The 21,726-nt window shown below is 35.8% G+C and overlaps 1 protein-coding gene across 2 annotated transcripts; it reads left to right on the top strand.

The window, feature by feature from the left end:
* Nucleotides 1-12,406: 12,406 nt before the first annotated feature.
* Nucleotides 12,407-21,262, top strand: LOC6591784 (alpha/beta hydrolase domain-containing protein 17B). Of its 2 annotated transcripts, XM_002016725.2 has the most exons (6): nt 12,407-12,896; nt 12,964-13,143; nt 13,202-13,334; nt 17,082-17,349; nt 19,192-19,380; nt 19,496-19,513. In XM_002016725.2, exons 1-4 carry the CDS (start codon nt 12,433-12,435, stop codon nt 17,163-17,165), a joined length of 861 nt encoding a protein of 286 aa, XP_002016761.1. In that variant the 5' UTR covers nt 12,407-12,432; the 3' UTR covers nt 17,166-17,349; nt 19,192-19,380; nt 19,496-19,513. The 2 variants fall into 2 exon arrangements, with proteins under 2 accessions (XP_002016761.1, XP_002016760.1); XM_002016724.2 differs by lacking the exons at nt 12,407-12,896; nt 12,964-13,143; nt 13,202-13,334 and having other exon boundaries at nt 17,182-17,349; nt 19,192-21,262.
* The last annotated feature ends 464 nt before the right edge of the window (nt 21,263-21,726 follow it).

Below are 21,726 nucleotides of genomic sequence, written 5' to 3'. Positions count from 1 at the left end.
TATATGTAGTTCTTAGACGGAATAGATAATCTAGTAAGAATTCTCATGAATTAATGGTTATGGATAAATTTTAGATCTGAGCCATCTCTAGACCTTTCGTAGTTGATTTTAATGATCCAGTCCGAACAATAGTCGTAGCCACGTAAGCTCAGAAGTAAATTACGAAGACTTTTGTTAAGAAAAGCTATAAAATACTTAAATATTATACCGTAATTAAATGTATTAAGCTGGGAATTTACATTTAAAGAAACCAAGGCAGTGTCTCTAAATGCTTATTGCATTAAGTAAATGTCGAAGGTGTAAACTTGGCTTAATGCATGGAGAAAATTCCAACAACAATTAAATAACAATTTAGAAACAGTTTTGGAGTTATCGAATTCAAAAGAAAATCATTCGGTTTTCAGAACCATTTAACAGAGTTGTGCTGAGTTCTATGTAGTATGCATAGTGATAGAAATGTGGGAATTATAATATACATATATGTAGCTTTGGGTGGGAAGGTATGTATAATTTTTTTGGTTTCTCGGTTGCAAAACGAAATGGAAGATCCAATGGGTTTAGTGACTAAACTAAGTCTTTTGTCGATTAGATATCTAAATCGATGAAATGTGTACAAATCGAAACAAACGAACCAAATTAAATTTAGACAAAATCAACGGGTCTGTCTTAGGAGCAGTGGTCTCGATTACAATGAGAGTTCTAAGAGACAAAGTTGTATGAAAACTATAAGTAATTGTTTATGGCGCTATGATATCTGTTAATATACATCTTTTTACATCTTAAACTGAATCAGATTTTTGTATCATAATATTTCATATAATATTAAATAGCAGATACTAAAGAGCTTTTGTTGCTAAGTGCCTGTAAATTTTACATATGTGTGTACTTTTGAGAAGATTGGACCATAAATAAAACGTGCGGACTTTCTATAAGTTGTCATCGGTCCAACAGTACCAAATCCGGCAGTTAAAAAAAAGTTACCAATACAAAATATTGCGACTATAAAAATAAATAGAGATAAAAACTATCTTAGCTCAGTTTGACAAAATCTGCATAATTTTGCATAATTTCTGTGCATAATTTCATTTATATCGGTTCAGTGCTTTTGGAGTTTATCATGATAATCAGATATTAATGTGAAAAATTAATTGTAAAATTGGGCGGAAGTTTGTAAAGTAAAGTTCAGATCGAAATGGACAAGAAAAAAGTTCTTTGTTGGAGAGATATTTTCACATAAGTTCCTTAGCTTCCTTACTTTACTGGTTTAATACTCTGAAAGCCCACTTCAAATATAACAATACTCGTAGAAGGAACCAGTAGCAGGCTAAATATCACATGAGTTGCTGCTCAAATACTTGGATACCTTTTTTGGTAACATTCGGTTATTATGATATGAAAGACTCGATGTACTGTGAATAAAATATACGATAAAAACTACTCTCCTCCAAGTACGGAGTATGCATGAAAATATTATAAATATATACGGGTCGTCTTCAGCTAAAGTTGAGCGGATAAGTCATTTCTCATGTTTTAAATAACCACGTATAAAATAAATGGTGTGAAGTAATAACATGTTTAGCAGCCCTATCTCGAGTTAAAATACTGTACGGTCTAAAAATTTTGAAAGAAAGACAAGATCTTTGTTTGAGCCGAGGCTAATAACCATCAGTATTTATTATTTCAATGTGTTGGAGTTTTGTGTGGCTTGTATTGTATTGCTTTATACTCTTATGAAATAAATGTTTGAAGGCAACAGGCCGCCAATTTATTGAAGGCTAACACACTAATTTGAGGAGTTGAGTTGTGTTTACCCCGAGGATGTATGCATGCATGTATGAATGTACAGACATACATAAATACGTACATATACCCATATAAATGTATCCCGCCAAAGCTTACAATTTTCTTGGTTCTACCTGCAATATAAGAAGGCTAAAACATGTTACCCAGTTGGAATTTTGCAGCCATATGTATATACATATGTATGTGTGCATGATTGTAGTGTAGTAAAATTATGTGTACACATCCATACGTGCCAATATTGTGGTGGTTATTATTAAAAATTAAATATAATATTGCTTAGACAAGTTTTCAAATCGAGCAATTTAATAGAAAGAATTCTATTAAATTTTTGTAATATACATATAGTAAATATTTGTACTTATAACGATTCAGTGCTGTGCTGTAGATTATTTCCTACTGTCCATATTGAACGCTTAACTGTCGACGAGGTGAGAATGAACATCGGCAACTCTTTTTTTAGCTTGCATCATTCACACCTCCTTTCTCAGGAGTAATCATTCCGTTGCTCATGACAGCTAACCAGGTTGTTTTTGCGTGCTGTCGAATATACAGCATTCAACGTTGGTGAATGATAAAACAGTGAGGCTGGCACATTTTGAAGGTCTTATTTCACGTTGAATCGAAATCAAATTAAACTTAGTGGTGTTTCTCTGCTTGCGTGTGTGTGTGTGTGTGTGTGCGCGCGTGAACGAAGGAGGAACGCATTGTATATTTTGCAATTTTAACAGCCGCTAGTTTCCTTACTCTGGCATTTATAATTCGTAAAAGTGTGTGTTGTACGTATAATAAGAGGTGTGCTCAGACATCAGACTAACAAACAGGCCGCGCGCAAGCAGCGTAAAATAAAAATCACTTCGATGGAAGCCATAATGGCATGAGCTCCTTTCTACGAACCGAGAAACTGAGAACTGGCTACCAATTTAAAAAAGCCGCCTTTGACTTGCGAGACAGTGTGGCGTTATTCTGGCGGTAGATTAAGAAACAATTTTGAGAAGGTGCGATGGAAGTTAATTATATTCCGCTCCGCACAATATATGTATGTTTTAACACCAAAAAAGCTGTTAAAACCTTAGGATAGTTTTTCTTATGTAAATACTATATGACAAGAAACTATCAGGGACCGTAAATAATGATTTATATTTTTAATAAATGGATTTCAAAATGAACCTAGAAATAATTGATTCACACCAAAATCTTTTGGTTTGATTTTTTACGGGTCTCTTAATTTTTTATTTACGCTGTGATCTAAACCTACTTTTTCTGATAGATTTGGGGCTTTACAAATTATGAATGACTTTTTTTCTGGTTTTGTTTTTTTTTTACTTTAAATTTTGTTCAATTATTGACATGACGTAAATATCACCTGGTTGTATCGAACTCTAAAATTCTGAAAAGCTGAAAAATTCATCTATAGATCAGACCCAAACAATTTGAAGCATAAGCATACCATCTGAAAAATATTTTACTCTCAAATTTAAAAATTTTTGCATTATTTTATTTGGAAAACTCGTTTGAGGTATCGTTTGTATAAATGCCCCAAAACCTGTGAGAAAAAGTCGGTTTAGTTCAGAGCGGAAATGTGGTTTTGTATAGTGTTATTATTGAAGGACTTAAAATATTATTATTGCTTATTGCATTATTATAACTACGGTCCCTAATAAGTAATATTCTTGGAGATTGGCCCCATATGGAATCACCAAGATTGGATGACTTATAACTCCCAACAAGGTGTTACAAGATGGTTTTAATTAGCATAACTATCCCAAATCGTCCCAAATTCGAATGACTACATCCTATATGTAGCTGACTTAGGAGTAACCGAGCTGTAAAGGTAGTAGAAGATTGGCTCCGAAGCTAGTATTTGTTGTATTTCCTTGAAAAGGGTGCTATAGCAACAGTCATTTTTTTGTTATGCACATAAGAAAGAATCTACGATCGTTTCAAATTTATACATATGTACATAATTATGTACACATATATTCGTGTTCAGGAAGACGTGTTTTTTGGTTTTGTGGTTCATGTGGATGTGTGCAACTCACGTTTCCGACTCCATAAAGTATATATATTTTTGATGAGCCACGTCTGTCTGAGCGAGAGAGAGAAATGATGATCAATTCGTCCTTTTTACGAACAGCGTACTGTCATCGATTCTTCTTGGTATACCCATAGAAGGTAGAAGGTAATATGATTTTTACAAGATATTTGCAAGGTGCAGAAAGAAACCTTTCATGATGAACCAGAATCGATATAGCCTTGTATTTCAATTTTAAATTTTCTTGGTGGCAATTCGCACAGGCCTTTCATAAAATTTTACAAATATGTATAACACATAATTCATATACATATGAATTATATATATCACGAAAGATAAGATAGCTACAATAGGTATAAAATTCGCGTAGCCACTAAAATTATCAAGTTATCCAACTCAGTGGTTCGTAATATATTTTGTTTATAGACTTGAATAATATATATATATATGTATATATCGTTTCAAATTTATACATACACAATTATGTTCATAGGTACACAGGAAGACAAGCGATGTAGGTATGTATATGTGTATTCAAATTAGTTGTAAATTGAGCTCGAACATTTACATATATATATATATATGTATATGTATCATATAGCTCAGCTCATATAGCTGATAATGTACCGTTAATACGTGCACATTTACATATATGTACATATATACATATATTTATATATATATGTACATGCAAATGTACATTATCAGCAGTGAATTTGATTCATTCGTTTGTTTGATTTCATTCAAAGTTTTTTTGGTTAAAATATTGTAAAAAAATTTTGAAGACCTAACAAATTTAGACTAGCCCCTTTATTTGATGTTTTAAAATTAATTATTTACAAAAATTACATAAAACCTCGACTCGTTTAACGAAATTGATAATAAAACTAGGGCTTTCAGCGAAGAAATATATCAGATAATTTTTTTCACTTAGTTTTGTTGTTTGGCCCGCCCACAATTTACTTATAAACATGTTTATAGACTATAATTATATACGTATGTTTATAATTCCATCCATATGTATTTACATTGTAGTGTTTAAATAATTACAATACGCAATAATATCAACAACAAATAAGGAGGAAAAATAGAGCCAAGCCCACTACTTTGTAAATATTTTATCTGTATGTCATGTATGCCTTTCAATTGGTCAGATTTTCACAAAACATTCGAAAATTGCCTCTAAGTTAAACCTTCTGTTCTTATTGGTGCAAAGTAAAGAAAGGGACAACTAGCTCATATGTGAACGGTATGAATGACACGTTTGCTATCTCCCTTACTTGAGTATGAGTGCGCCGCGCCGCTCTCAGTTCGGTAGTCTCTTTTCACTTAAAACTGAATTTTGATACGAAGAGCGGCTCTCGCGAGAGCCAAACCATAGCCGAAGGAACGAGAATGTTGCTTTATGGGCATTCAAGGCATTTTTTAAATAAGGTGGAGTCTTCGAGGTGCTTATGGTCGTAATCCACGGCATCTTAGGGTAATGTAGTGCATATGTATATATAATGTATATGCATATATATAATATGAGATCTTATAAATATAAAGGATATGTTATTAGCAGCAATAAAATATCGTTATTTCTCATGCTAACTTTGTCCTGAAGACTAGATTGGACTTGAAATGTGGTGCAAGGGCGTTTGCCCATGCTGTCCATACCTTTTTTTACATTTCATTCCATTCCTGAAAAAATGTTTTCTAGCAACATTCAGAAATGGGCAACATGCGGTCAACATGAGGATTACCAGCAACATTTGGGCAACAGCGAAGTGGTTGGATTTGAAACGTGTAAAATGTATCTCACAAATATATCTCGGCCGCGGACAAGGAAACTCTAAAAAAATTACGAGCTATTTTAAAAATTTAGAAAATTAATTGATACATCCCACAAATATATATTATCGTACAAAAAAATATAATATACAAAAATAGTTATATTTATGATAACAATACATATTTAAATATCAATATATATTTAAAGTCCCTAAAGCAGAGTTTGAAAGCGCGCGGTTGCAAGCTGAAGATTCTACCTATTTTGTGCCGTGACATTGAGAAAGGAGCTTACGAGCTTTGTGAAAATTTAAACGAGGTCACAATGCCACGCCCGTTGAAAATGACTTACGGTGATCAGAAGCCGCCATATTCGTACATATCATTAACCGCCATGGCCATAATACACTCACCGCAAAAACTGTTACCGCTGAGTGATATATATCGATTTATTATGGAACAGTTTCCTTACTATCAGAAAAATATTCAGAAATGGCAAAATTCATTGCGTCACAACTTGAGCTTTAACGATTGTTTTATAAAAATACCTCGCAATGCTAAGAAAGGCGGCAAAGGATCATACTGGACACTACATCCTATGGCATTCAATATGTTTGAAAGTGGTAGCCTTTTAAGAAGACGAAAACGTTTTCAAGTTAAGAATCTTAAAAAAGATATGTCAAATTGCAATATATCTGTACCGCGGATTAATGAAGCTGGTCCCTATTTAGATGACAAATGTCTTCAAATCGACTTTACTGAACCGTATATGCATAGTCATATGAAAGTTGCTGATTTTTTGAACTATAATATCTCCTCACCGCTGCATCCGTTAGGTGTACCTAAAGTACCTATTCGCCCTAAACGTGCATTCACCATTGAAAATCTTATATCTCCAGATTCTACTTGTACGCTACGTAAAAATTGTGTTCACATTGACTATAGAGAGAATGAATATTTCAATGAACCATTGAACAAGACAAAGCTAATAAATCCATATTTTCATAGTTTAAATGTACTAACAGCACAGTGTAATTTCTACATGAAAACCAATTTACATAATGGCCAATATGGAAGAATATCTTGCTATGCGCAGTCACATTTTTAGAGTATTATTATGGCTCCTTAACAGCATTTTGATACAAACTTGATACAAAACAATTTAATTAAAACTTTATATTACTAATAGAAAACTCGGATTAAGATATTTTTTATTTAATATCCGTTATCACTAAATTATGTGTCCTATTAATAATAAGGATCCGCTCAGGGACTGAATAAATGCTCTTATAATAGAAAATAAAATAATTATTAAATGTAGTCTAGTTTTTTATATGTACTTGAAATAAATTTTCTCAAAACAAAATGTAATTGTTCTGTGATCGGTGCATTGATCAGCTTCAACAGTCCTTAACACATGTCTGTCCAAATTGAGGACCGCCAGAGCGGAACCAGAGCTACGCTAAAAACACTAATTTCTATATACATCACTGGTCAAAATAACAAGTAAACGCTTATGAGCTTTCGATCACGTCTCGTACAACTTTTTCAATAAACATAAAGAAAAAATCCAATTCACTCTTAATTTTGTAACCTAGAGTAGATTATACAAATATTTAACATGAGCATTTTTCATTAAAAAAAAACACTTTTCTCTTATTATTGGCAATCCTCTGTTAGTATCCGGTAAAGCCACGCTTATTTTGTTACACCGTCGCGTTTCTTTTTGGTGTAGTAGCAATAAGTTTGCAGCAAGTTTCTACCGGAATCTCATACCACGTTTTTTCTACAAATTGCCCACAACTCCTGGGCATTTCGAAACGTATCGAAAACGTACCAATTTGACGTTTCAAGTCTCACCATAGGTTTTTAATTGGGCTGGCGACTGACTTGGCCAACTCATACCGTTTACCCTGTTCTTCGTATACCGAGTCTTGACTAGTTTTGAGTTGCTATGGGTCATTGTCCTGTTGAAAGACCCACACATCTCAGGGGCATGTTTTCCCCTGAATATGGATGCATAATATTTGTCAATATATTTTTATGAAAATTTTAGTATATTTATTTATTAAATTAACAATTATCTTAATTACAAAAGGAGGAAAAAAGAGAAGTTAAACGTTAGTGGAATTTAAGTGATTATAAATATTGCATGTAATTAGTCTAAGAGACAGTTGAGGGGATAAGGAACGACAGAGGGAGTTATAATTATGCAGAAACTATAGCCGCAAATATTAATGAATATTTAATTGAAGTGCATCTTGATCCTCACAAGTACGTTGGGCTTGATTTTGATGGATGTGGTACAGTGAAAGTACGTAGGCTAAGTTAAGTTTTTCGCCTACCTATGAAAAAACGAATTTTGGTAGTTGAAAATTCATTTATTGGGCTTAAAAATATTCTCCAAGACGATAATGACCCATTTGGAAACATTTTAACCTATTTTTGAACTACTGTAGACACTTAGAAGGAAGTATCTTTAAAAAAAAACCTTTATAAGCATCTTTCGGCATCGAAAAACGTTAGCCACTCAATTTTTTGTATAGCTGCAAGCAAAACAAGGGTATATATATCGGGTATAAATGTAAATCCATGGTTTAACAACGAAATAAAAAAAAAACGAGGGGGAACGTTGTGAGTTGCTGCGGAGACCGAAACTCTACATTTATACCCGATACTTAGTCAGTATGGCTCTCCTCTGGCAGACGCCGCGAATATTAAACGACACGACAAAGGGAGCGTGCGAGAGAGACAGAAAATCAGTCTGAGCGTGTAGCCACTGCAAACTAATTGGTTCCTTTTGGCTATAAAAATGATCCGATCTGATCCAGATTCGTCAACCTGATAGATATGGTAATTATCTATGATTCTGCGTTTTTAGTTTTCTCGAATCTGAAATATTGTGGATGCCCCAGATTATCGTCCTTTGCGGGGGCGGAAGGGGGTGTGGCGAAATTTTTACCCAAAACGGTCAAGGTCCGATATCACAGGAGTGTGGATACCAAATTTGGTTGCTCTGGCTCTTATAGGTTCTGAGATCCTTGAACTCATATTTTGCAATAGGCAAAACCGACCATGAAACCTGTATGTTAGAGAGAGAGACAGAGCGAGAGAGAATGAAATTGTTTTCTTGATTCTGGCTATATAAATTATACGATCTGGTTCAGATTTTACACTCTAAAACATATAGTCATCCTCTACGATTCTGCGTTTTCAGTTTTCTCGTATCGTCGAATTTCTGGATGCCACAGATTTTCGCCCTTTGTGGGGGCGGAAATGGGCGGGGCAAAGTTTTGAAATATACTTGTAGCAGTTACATATCACAGAAGTCCGGATATAAAACGTCGTTGCTCTAGCTCTTATAGTCTTTGAGCACTAGACGCTGATAGGGACGGACAGACAGACAGGGCTCAATCGACTCAATCGATATTCTGTGCCCTCGATATACTGTGCCCTCGATATTCTGTGCAGTTGATATTCTGGAAATTATAGACATCTTTAAAGTTCTCTACCACTGTAATGTTGGCGTCTGGGTCGTCTTCTACTTCCTCGTCGTGACACATCGCCTCGGACTCACGCTTAATCGTGCTGACGGTGGAGACCTTCCAGGTCTGTCTCCGTCTCATCGTCGGGTGTTTCGATTTCCGAGGCAACGCCCAACGTATAGACCTTTGTGGTCACAGAGCTGAACCTGAAGTTAAGCACGCCTTTGGCAGCTTCAATCGAGGCCAGCGACTCCTAATTGAGGACGACCACTGGTCGCCTGGTTTGAAGGACCACTTTGATCACCTTCCAGTGCGATGTTGGAAGGTGGGGGTTGCATCGCTGCAGCATTTTTAGGATGCGATCAGGCTCATTTATAGAGGCGGGCACCCAGACTCTCGCCCTTGGTCTAGTGGCCCAGGAGGCTCCTGCGAGTGTTGTATCTTTAGGTGAAGGGCTCTTCTTTCTTTCTTCTTCTTCGGCGCGTCTGTGCCGAGGTTCGACATCATCAGCACTACTTCTTTCGTCGTATGTGTATGTTTTGGCTAGGGTGCTAGTCGATGCCAACTTGTCTCCCGACACCTTACCAGCAGGTAGAGCAGCCGCAGGATTGCATAGCAATCCTGCATGCTTTGTCTGCTTATTTCGGGTTGAGCCAGTCCTTTGGGCTGCCTTTTCTCGATAGGCATACAAGTGCAAAAATAATCGAATATTTTGAGTAGATGCACCTGCGTTCGAAAAAACGGAACCCTTTGTACCAACATGGTCCCTATGATTTTATATGGATAATCTTGCGTTTGCTACAGGACGCAAAAACGCATAAAGTAGTGGCAGTGTGAACAGCCTATAACAAATTACTTGAACAAAGTCTTCTTTTTATACCCGATACTCAAAATGAGTATTGGGGTATATTAGATTTGTGGTAAAAGTGGATGTGTGTAACGTCCAGAAGGAATCGTTTCCGACCCCATAAAGTATATATATTCTTGATCAGCATCAATAGCCGAGTCGATTGAGCCATGTCTGTCTGTCCGTCTGTCCGTCCCCTTCAGCGCCTAATGCTCAAAGACTATAAGAGCTAGAGCAACGATGTTTTGGATCCAGACTTCTGTGATATGTCACTGCTACAAAAATATTTCAAAACTTTGCCCCGCCCACTTCCGCCCCCACAAAGGGCGAAAATCTGTGGCATCCACAATTTTAAAGATACGAGAAAACAAAAAATCAGAATCGTAGAGAATGACCATATCTTTTAGACTGCAGAATCTGAATTGGATCGTATTACTATTATAGCCAGCATCAAGAAAACAATTTCATTTTTTCTCGCCCTGTCTCTCTCTAACACACAGGTAGCATAGGCGGCTTTGCTTAGAGTAAAACATTAGCGCCTAGATCTCAGAGACTATAAAAGCTAGAGCAACCAAATTTGGTATCCACACTCCTAATATATCAGACCGAGACGAGTTTGTTTCAAAATTTCGCCACACCCCCTTCCGCCCCCGCAAAGGATGCAAATCTGGGGATATTCACAAATCTCAAAGACTATTAACGCTAGAGTAACCAAATTTGGAATCCGCACTTCTCTTAGATCTCACTATAAAACGTGTATCTCAAAATTTCGCCCCACCCCCTTCCGCCCACACAAAGGACGAAAATCTGTTGCATCCACAATATTGCAGATTCGAATAAAAAAAAACGGGGAATCATAGATAACGACCATATCTATCAGATTGCTGAATCTGGATCAGATCAGATAATTTTTGTAGCCAAAAGGAACAAATCAATTTGCAGTGGCTACGCAGCGCGTGACATCACGCTCAGACTGATTTTCTGTCTCTCTCGCACGCACTCTTTGTCGTGTTGTTAAATATTAGCGGCGTCTGCCGGAGGAAAGCCATACTGACTTAGTATCGGGTATAACTGTAGAGTTGCGGTGTCCGCAGCAACTCACAACGTTCCCCCTCGTTTGGTTTGACAAGACTGGGATCCTCGGGAGCTTTAACCAGCACAATTTGCTCCGCGCTTAGTGATGCAGTTCCTACGATAGTGCCAATGGTTATTCATGCTTAAATTCATACGTCTTATAGCCTATTCTCACTGGCGATCATCCACCATGAATTTTTCTAATGGTCCGAAAGGTTTTAACGTTTAGAAAAAGTCTGCCACTATCCATCGAGGATATTCCTATACCGCACGTTTATATGCGATAAATATCATATAGTTTTCAAATGCAACGCTAAAAAACAATAAATGTCAATAAAAACTAATTCGCGCTTAGACATTTTAAATTTCAGATCGTTTAAGGCAAAAATTCACCATAAACAATATAAAATGGAGAACAAAAACTGGTAATGGTGAGTTTAATAAATAAATGTATGTATTTCCGTACTTGTTTATTATTTTGGATCCATATAAAAAACAAATACACGCATGTTAAAGGGAGTGCGGAGATGGAAAATATTCGTGTACAAATTTTGCATAACAAGTCGAATTTGCGGGGAGCCTGTAAAAATTCCGTTGATGTCGACCAAACAGATCTGCTGCAATTGTTAAGGGAGTCCAAAGCGTAATGTTATATGGTACTCATATGTATAGTTTTATTATAGCCAATAAAATATCCAATTTATGTATTTCCACAATTCAAATATCACAATTTAAAAAAAACTTTGTTATTGTTGTTATTAGCAATTTTTTTAAAATGATGGAATATTGTGGGTGGTGCCAGTGGGAATCGAGGTTTCACACCTGTCAAATAAGCTCACCTTACCTCATAGATGTGTTGTGTGGGAAAAGGCTATTACGCTCCATCTAATGCCTGAATTAATGCATGAAAATCACTAAAAGTTGGCACTTTCGTATGCTATTCTTCACTGACTGGTGAGATTGAATCAGTGCATGCAACAGCTTAAAACCCCTGATTAATAAAATCCAATGCTTATCTAAAGCAAATCCAAACCTTTGTAAGGAATACCCAAAAGAGTTTTTTAATACTTATTCTCCCGTAAGATATGCGGTCACACTTTTAATACTAAGAGAGTATTTTCTAAGATGTTTTGTTCACATTATAGTTGTGGTTGCGTTCTTGTCTCTATTGGCATTTTGTAAATGTGAGTGTATAGCGTTTTAGCGATTGATAATACTTTATTTTTTATTATGGTGAATCTTGCACTCGAAATTTAAATTTAATCTTTGTGGCGTATATTTTTCTGTAGTGATTTTAAAACTTGCCAACAGAAAGATCTAACTATATTTGTATTTTTTTCGTTTGCCTTTTGTTGATAGTAACCGTGCATTATTAAAAAAAACAACAGTTGCATTCCATTGAGAGGCATTAGGTTTTTAGCATGTTCAGTATAAGTGAGCTGTGCTGCATGTTCTGCTGTCCACCCTGTCCTGGACCGATAGCGGCCAAACTTGCTTTCCAGCCTCCGGAACCGACTTATAAATTAACTCCAGCTGATGACACAAATATTAGATACAATTTACAACTCTTTGACCGCGCCGAATGGCAATATTCTGAACGAGAAAAATCGAAAGTAGAAGCTTTTTTTACTCGGACGTCGCGTGGCAACTTGATTACATGCATATATGTCCGGTGTAGCAAGAATGCTAAATACACTTTATTGTTTTCGCATGGGAACGCGGTTGATTTGGGGCAGATGAGTAGCTTTTATCTCACCCTTGGGTCACAAATTAATTGCAATATATTTGGGTACGACTATTCGGGCTACGGCATGAGTGGAGGAAAGCCCTCTGAAAAGAATTTATATGCAGATATTGAAGCTGCTTGGCAAGCAATGCGAAATAGGTAAGTTCTTACCTTACCGAACCATAATTGGTACATATTGACGTCAACTACGGTTATGTATTTAAAGGTTCAATATTAGCCCAGAGACAATAATTTTATATGGTCAAAGCATAGGAACTGTTCCAACTGTTGATTTGGCTTCGCGGCACGAAGTTGGGGCTGTGATACTTCATTCGCCATTAATGTCTGGCCTGAGAGTCGTCTTTAGAAACACAAAGAGAACATGGTTTTTTGACGCTTTCCCTAGGTAAGAACTTTAAATTGACTTTTGAAATTCAAAATGATCGTATCTCATTTTTAAACAGTATTGATAAAGTTGCTAAAGTTAAGGCTCCCGTTCTTGTTATTCATGGAACTGATGACGAGGTCATTGACTTTTCTCATGGAATCGGTATCTACGAGCGTTGCCCAAAGACTGTGGAACCATTTTGGGTTGAGGTAATTCATTAATAAATATTTATTTAAATTCGGTTCAGCTGCAATATTAACAAATATATACATATGTATCTGTCAATGGTTTTACATCGATAATATTCACTTTTCTAGTTTGACTGCTTAGACACAAATCTTAATTTTTTTTTTTAACTTTTTGTGTCTCAATTTATTTGGTCCAACATCTTTCCAATTTTAATTCCCCTTCCAAATATTTAATACATTTTCTCATGTCGATTTATGGTATATTTTGAGTAATTGGGGCACCCATCGCATGAGATGCGTACTCTAGCACTGTAGCATAGGTTTCCTTCATGATTTTTCCAATCATTTAAATCGGACATCTGTATGTAGACCAGTTCTTTCAAAAAAATTCCCTAATTACCTAAAACAGTTTGTGAAAATCGGAATACTATATCATATGATATCAGCAATCAGTTTATTAATAAATGCAAGTATGCTTGATCGATCAAACAAAGCTGAGCTGATCTGGGCGTGATTTTAAAGTTTTCAGCCCCGCTACATATGTCAGTAATGTGCCCTTGCGCACTTGCACCGGTGCAGCGTTTGTTTTTTTTCTGATATGCTTTCGGCAACAGTGTGCGGACCTTTCTGGCGTGGTCGCCCCATTCCACACTGGGCAAAACAGACAATATAGCGGAATAAAAGTTATAGCTTCTAAAATTCAAAATTATTTTTTTTATAAAAAAAGTTATTTTTTAGACTAAATTATATATACAATTTGTATTTGCTCACTGAGTATCGGGTGACTTGCTAGATTTCCGCTAGATTTTCCCACTGTTCATTGGCCACCACTAGGTTCATTAAAACTATATTGTCAATGAAAGATAAGAGTAAATTTATATAGTATATTTCTAGTATATAATATGTACATTAGGGTTGCGCTTATTTATAAAAGTAAAATTTTCAAACGCCTCAGGGTCTAAAAAATTTCCTTTTTTCATTAATGTCGAGGAAATAAAGTTTCAGCTGATGCTAGGAAACCGAACAGAAGTTTTACAACAATAAATTATAAAGTTTTAGCCTAATTCGACAACGTTTAGAGGTGTCGACGTGAGGTTAAAGTTGAAAAATAAGATATTTGGCCAATGGTTCCTATGGCAGCTATACTATATATCGCTCTGATCGGATTGAATTTTTGCTGTTACTTAGAATATAAAAGTATAGCTCATCCCCTAAAATGTCAACTCGAATGGTTAATGATTAACGTGCAATTCACGGGCAGTGTATTAAAATATAGACGGCGTAGCGACAGCATAGGAATGAAAAGATAAAAAGAGCGAGCATAGTAACAACAGTAACATTTGATTTAAATCGAGGTATTCACGTATGAATGCGGCATATTGGGCCTTGAGAAGTGGCTTGCGAACCAGCTTGCGCTATAGATTGAGGAATCTGCTATGGTCTTGTTGATATTAATCTCCAGAAGACTGTCACTCAGCTTGAAAGGCAATTGAACGCAGTACTCGCCGCTGGGAAGCAATTTTTGTTCTCCTTTGTTGCTTCTGTAGCGAGACCGTGGCAGTTTTTCACTTCCCAGAACCTAGCACTAGCTCATCCAAACCAACGGTAGGCGATTGACTCAATTCCGTCGAACTCGAGGCAGCTAGGAGCACTGAGCTGTGGGACAAATGACCTCCACCTGAGACAACCCAACCGAGAGGGGTTTTTTGTATTAAAGGAAGTCCCTTCTCCAATTTGATCTGTCCAACGCATAAAATCTCGTAAAATAAACTGGCTCCAATGAGTACATCGATGCGCTGAGACTTTTCAAATTAATCTGAGAGCCTTAATCCAGAAGAGCCCGGCAAGGAAGAAGATCCCCAAATCGACTCTTTATCATAATGACTGTCGTAGCTAGAAGCACTCCGTCTGGGCTAAGATTCTGAGCAGAACTTGGAAGATTGGAACATAACTGACGTAAGCAGCGGATTGTTGATATGCAAAAGGGAATGATGCTTTCCACCGCATGTGCGACAAGAGACTGAACTGCAGGACGTATTGCGATGTCCCTTCTTCAAACAGTTGAAGCAAACTCTAAGCTTCCTTGCCTCCCTAATACGCAAAGATGGCGAAAGGTTTCCAAAGCGAGTGCAGCTGTAAATGTTATGCTCTTTATTATCACAGAATACGGATTCCAATACGATTGTATTTGTAGCAACAAGAAAGATTAAACGTTTATTATTGAAATGATGTGCAATGCAATATCATAATTGCTCTCCGACACTTCCAAAGAGCGAACAGCCTCCAGGGCAGGTCCATCCAAACATGCTAAACATCGAGTGAAAGTCTGCCCACTCAGTATAACCTACAAGCAAAAACTAGTGTACTTTTTAGGCTTAAAACGCATTTGAATATTTTTTTTATAGGTTGTTCTATAATTAAACAATTTCAGTTTTCAATGTTAGCTTTTTGTATAAGTTTAGGCCTTCTAGGTGGCCTCAGATGTAAGCGGCACCACAGACCTAATTGGGAATTTTCTCCCCAATTTTTTGCAATTGGCGTTTAGATAACTCCAACCCATGTTTTTTTGGCTTTTAAATTTTCTCAGCATAAAGCCCGATATGCAGAAGTACAGATCCGAAAACCACGAAATAATGAGTCTTTTATATAGCCATATACATGAGTCCCAAAACCGTAACAGAGGTAGAATGTTTACCATGCATACAACTTATAATTTCCGATCTGTGATTTCTCTGCACCAGGAACAACTTTGTATCACTGTCAGTTTCCGTGTCACCGAAGAGTATAGAAGAATAATAATTCATAATGACTGAGTGTTTCTGAGTGTTTTTCCAATGATTCAAGGCATTAGCAGAAGGTCCTTTAGGTAGTCTTTAGGTGATCTTTCCGGCCTGCCCGGCGATTGTTGCGATAAGCCTCTTCCGACGATCCAATGTAGAGGTGGAAACTTGTCCATACTCCTGAGACCATCTCTGATACATTACAACGAATTACAAATTACAACCCTTACTGTTCCTCACTGGAATTATCCAGTGAATAATCTATGAATTATATATAGTGTGCCAAACATTATTGTTGAGCCACTGAGCTTCTTCAGGGGCATAACTCGGTTGATTCAAATAACCATAGCAACAAAAAGATCTCGATAAAGTACTTATTTGTTTTTGTTTTGATGTGTAATTCTATGGAGTCAAGGCCCACTGTGCCAGACGACAAAACTTGTGGTTGCGATGACGATCAGTGTAGGTGTGATTTCTGCTATACAGACGAGCCTCCCTCGCAGCTGATGAACGATGAGAAAAGATGGATACAGCGATTAAGAGCGTAAGGAGAAGCACTTTGTTCAGAGATCTGTTCTCTGTAGTGCTTATAAATTCGTGTGATTTTTCATGTCCGGGATGTACTTGTAAAAATGCATCTCTTCCCTTCCGGACATAACACTTTGGATGCTGTTTTGGGTTTTTTTCATAGAGATAATAAAATAAATATGTATATATATAGAAAATGAGTTTAAGATGGTCAAGATGCAATTCTGAAAAGTTTTTGAAAACAGCTATCAATAAGCCGTGAAAACTTTGTAAATGAAATTTATAGTTAGGGAAATAATATGTCGTATTGATATACCTATAAAAAATCGAACTTTGTTTAACTCGGACACTTTAATCAATTATTAGTAGTGTAATCAAAAAAGTAATCTTAACTTAAAAACAAAACAACAAAAATTTGTCTCATTGACGATTGTTTTAATATAATATTTCTTCATTTCAGGGCGCTGGTCATAATGATGTTGAATTGCATCCTCAATACTACGAACGACTAAGGAAATTTCTTTCGGTGGAACTTATCAAATGACAATTAAAGAGCAATGTCGATGGAGGTGTTGTTGTTGGCGACACTACAGCAGTTGTATCTAATTTAAATCCAGTCGAAGGAAGTTTGTCCCCAAGTCCAAAAGACCTTAATACCTTAGCTGCTACAGAAAAAGAATCAACTAGAAAATCATTGGCAACAAATACAATACGGATAGAAAATGATGGTTTGTAATACAAAATAAATGCTTAAATTATTAATTAACCCGTTAAATGGGGTCAATTTATATTAATTGTACAAAGCTTACAAAGACAACAAAATATTGATGTCCGTCCGAACAAATTGAGTTCAACTAAATGTATTTTGTTCACTGAAAAGGAATGAAACGTCTTAATTCAAAAGTTCAATTTTATTGAAACATATACAAATGTTATGTTGGATTGAGATCAAATTTTGACGCAATATACAATCTGCTGCAAACATTGTTTTATAGTCGTATATTTTTCGCGTCAGTAACATACCCACAGCTTCGAGAAAACGTACTTTTTAAGCGTCAATTGGTTACCAGCATACATATGTATCGAACCTGGGGAGATCAAGTATGCCGACTGACTAAAATAGAGTCGGTCGCCACACAGAAGGAGCGCCAAGACGGCTTTTGAGTATAACCAAGGCATAGTAGGTATCCGTACGAGAGTGGAGAGAATTAGCACAATCCAGATTCGTAACGTAGAGCGAGCAGTAAGACTTGAGGGTGCACTCTTTAGCAACAGATTTGGTTTTTTCCAAAAGGAAAAAAACACGAGCTGATGAGGATATCTGAAACACGTACCTAAAAGACAGCTGATTTAGCCGAGTCGATAGAGTCCATGTCTGTCTGTCCGTCTGTCCCTATGAGCGCCTAGTACTCAAAGACTATAAGAGCTAGAGCAACGACATTTTATATCTGGACTTCTGTGTCACTGTTACAAGTATATTTAAAAACTCCCCCCACTTCCGCCCCCACAAAAGACGAAAATCTGTGACGTACACAATTTTAAAGATACGAGAAAACCAAAAACGCAGAATCGTAGAGAATGACTATACATATCTTCTAGACTGCAGGGTCTGAACCAGATCGTATCATTATTATAGCCAGAATCAAGAAAACAATTTCATTCTCTGTCGCTCTGTCTTTATCTAAAACACAGGTCGGCTTTGCCTATTGCAAAAAGTGAGTTCCTAGATCTCAGAGACTATAAGAGCTAGAGCAACCAAATTTGGTATCCACACTCCTGTGATATCGGACCTTGACAAGTTTGTTTCAAAATTTCGCCCCACCGCCTTCCGCCCCCACAAAGGACGAAAATCTGTGGCATCCGCAATATTGAAGATGCGAGAAAACTAAAAACGCACAATCGAATGACCATATCTATCAGATTTCTGAGTCTGGATCAGATCGTATAATTTTTATAGCAAAATGTAACAAATCAATCTGCAGTGGCTATTAATATTTGATAATAACCGAAAATCCAAAGAAGCCAGGGGTCTAAGATCAAAATCGAGCTTCACTTTTTTGACAAGTAACTTCTTATATTTTTTTTAAATGTGCTTAAATTTTATTGAAGAGTCTTCTAAGTCTTGGCTTGTTCGAATGATACCTAAAAAATTTTAATGGTTAGTTTTTTATAAAAAGAATCTTTTTATGAAAATTGGCATTAAATCATGGGAAAACCCAAAACGTATCATCAAATGGTACACAAAAAATGTAAGGAACGTTGTGATCTTTATAAATAATTTAGATGTTTTAAAAATAGTATTTAAAAAGAGTGTTCAAAAATGAACAAAGTAACTTAAAACATTTTACAAAACGTCTACAATTTTTCATTAGTGGAAATATCGTTATTTAAGAGATGGCAACTCAATAGAGTGAATTTTTGTTCCTAAAAAATGTATTTTACAATTGGTACATATTTATAGTACTTCTATTGCGATAATGTACTAATTGTAGATTAAGATCTTTCTGAGTATATGTATGTATGCGCATATGCAGTATGTATTTAATAAGTATGTTCGGTTTTATTTATAGGTGCCCCAAATTCCAGCCAGAGTTCTGTTAAAGCTCATCAACAAAAGTTTCTTTAGCAAAAACAGTCGGGCTCTTCATATGCAGCCCAAACATTGTCACCCGAGCTATCGAAGACCGAATTTTCAACTGAATCATGCGTAAATGGATACCAAAAACAATCTAAAAAAGATGACAGTCAGCCAATTAACGGTATGAAATCAAATGGATTTTTGATTTCTCGATTAAAACAACAATCAAATATTTCTCCGACACTTCCTGTTCCATTTCCACATTTACCGATGAATGCAAATTTATATATAAATAGTCAACATACTCAACTATCCGATCGCTATTTAAATAACAAAGCGTCCCAAAAAATCGATACCAATGACGTGAAGGGAGCTATTTCAAGCGGATCCCTCTACGCAGTCAATCAAGTTTCATCTATATCATCCGTAATGTGCAGCTGTGAGAAATCAGTTAATTCAAATGGGTCCGAATCAAAAGAAGGAGACATTTTTAAAACCAATTTAGAACCTTATACTGCAGAAAATCTCGGTGCAAGCAGTGCCAAATTCCAAGACTCTAATGTATCCCAAATATGTCCCACGAAATATAATATCATAAACAAAGGTACGGATGAGTCAACACAGGTATGTTATCAATCAAAAAGTGGGCTTGGAAAGGAAAAATCAGGACTATATTCCAAAACGCAGTTTAATAAAAAAAATAACTTTCAACATGCCGTGATAATTTCTGAGGAAAACGATATCAATTCCTTTAAGTACGGAGGCTCTCAAGTGATAACCCCATTTTTAGTAAAGCCAGACAATCAATTAAAACGTCATGTTTCTCGAAAAATTAGCAAATCCGAGCAAACTTCTCCAAATAATATAGAAATGGACAAAGCTAATTTTGTATATGATTTGTATCATGATCAACATACCAAGCAAAGAAGTACTGGCTGTTTGCTGTATCCTTCAAATCCATGGATTAGAAAAAGCGAAATCAACCATACCATTTCCTCTACGGAAGAAAAACATTTGCACGTATTTCAAAATATCGATCCTTGGGTCAAACGTCAAACGGACTGCCCAATAGAATTTTCACGGTTTCAACCAGAATATATCTGTCAAGATAACACTAAAAACAAACCTTTTTCGGAAACAATTAAAAAAAAACATTGTATGCAACAAACATTAAATTATATTAAAAACGCTAATGATAATCACATTGTTTTAGATAAGTCTGGGCTGCTGTTTGCCACATTTTCTTCACAAAACGGTCAACCTTCATATAAATTAAATACAAATTCTCGCACAAAATCTAGAAGTTTTATTCTGAATAAATTAACGGATATTTCGAATCCGCTATCAAACAACCCCAGTAAAACTATAAATGAAAATTATGTTAATTTTTGTTGTCGAAATAATCAAGAAAAATTAAAAATTCACGCAGAAAATTTGCAATCTAGACATAGCTTTTCATCAATCTCTACCAAATTTAAAGAAGAATTACCCTTAAATATTCGTAGACTATCAGAACAAATTTGTAAGCCGTCATTGCAAAAAATGGTTCCGTTGTCAATTAGCGATTTTGACATACGTAATATCCCTGTTTCTGAAAAAGTGTTTGATCAAGAAAACCTTTCAATTGAAATAAACACGCCAGAAATATTTTACGGGAAGAAACATATTTCGGAGCAACATGCGAGTTGCCATAAAGACTTAATATCTTTAAAACTTTCGCCCAAACAAGTAAAAATCTTTTCAAGTACTCATAAGCCCGATACTTTGCTAGAAACCACCTGTTAAAAAAATGTAGTAATGAATTACAAGCCAATTTTAAAGAGTATCTTCATAAGCTCATTTGGATTTCATGTATGTATACATAGATCATCAAAAAGTTAAAGTGAATTAATTGAATCCAAATACAAATAAACAAGAATTCAAGAACGATTTGTAGTAGTAATTTATATATAATATAAGCTTAACATTTTTACGGTAGTCTTGCATTTATATAAGGTAACACGAAAATTACCCTTTAGCATGGGGTTTTGTGTTATAGACTTACATAACTACATTCGCAAACATATTCATATGTGTACTAATGTATTATTTGAAATAATAATTTATTTCATATTAATGTTATTTTAATACTGTTGTAATACATTTTATAGTAATAAAATCTTTATAAAGATCTAAGTAAAAAACCAACCAAATTAAGCTGAGTTAATCTCGAGTTTTCTTTATCTTTAATATTTGATTTGTACGCAAGCTGTTTTTATACTGAAATAATATCTATCGAAACTAACATCTCGAAAGTTTCGTATTCCGGATTGAGAAACGGAGACAAGACAGATAGCTGTTTTGTATTATTTTGGAAGGCTTTATTTTCGAGAGAATTTAGGTTCCGTTTCGAACAAGCCGTGAGATCCGACTGACTATTTCTAGTATAATCTGGCATGACAGTCAGCCTACTTAATCTGCCCATTCGTTACATTGCCCTCCGCCTCATCTTGCTCGCCCTGAAGAAGTTCAAAGTTTCTTCGATAAC

Source organism: Drosophila persimilis, unplaced genomic scaffold (genome assembly GCF_003286085.1).
Source record: "Drosophila persimilis strain 14011-0111.01,24,50 unplaced genomic scaffold, DperRS2 tig00000000-arrow-pilon, whole genome shotgun sequence".
NCBI lineage: Eukaryota > Metazoa > Arthropoda > Insecta > Diptera > Drosophilidae > Drosophila > Drosophila persimilis.
Note: the sequence above shows the minus strand (reverse complement) of the source record. Positions and strands in the feature narration are given on the sequence as shown.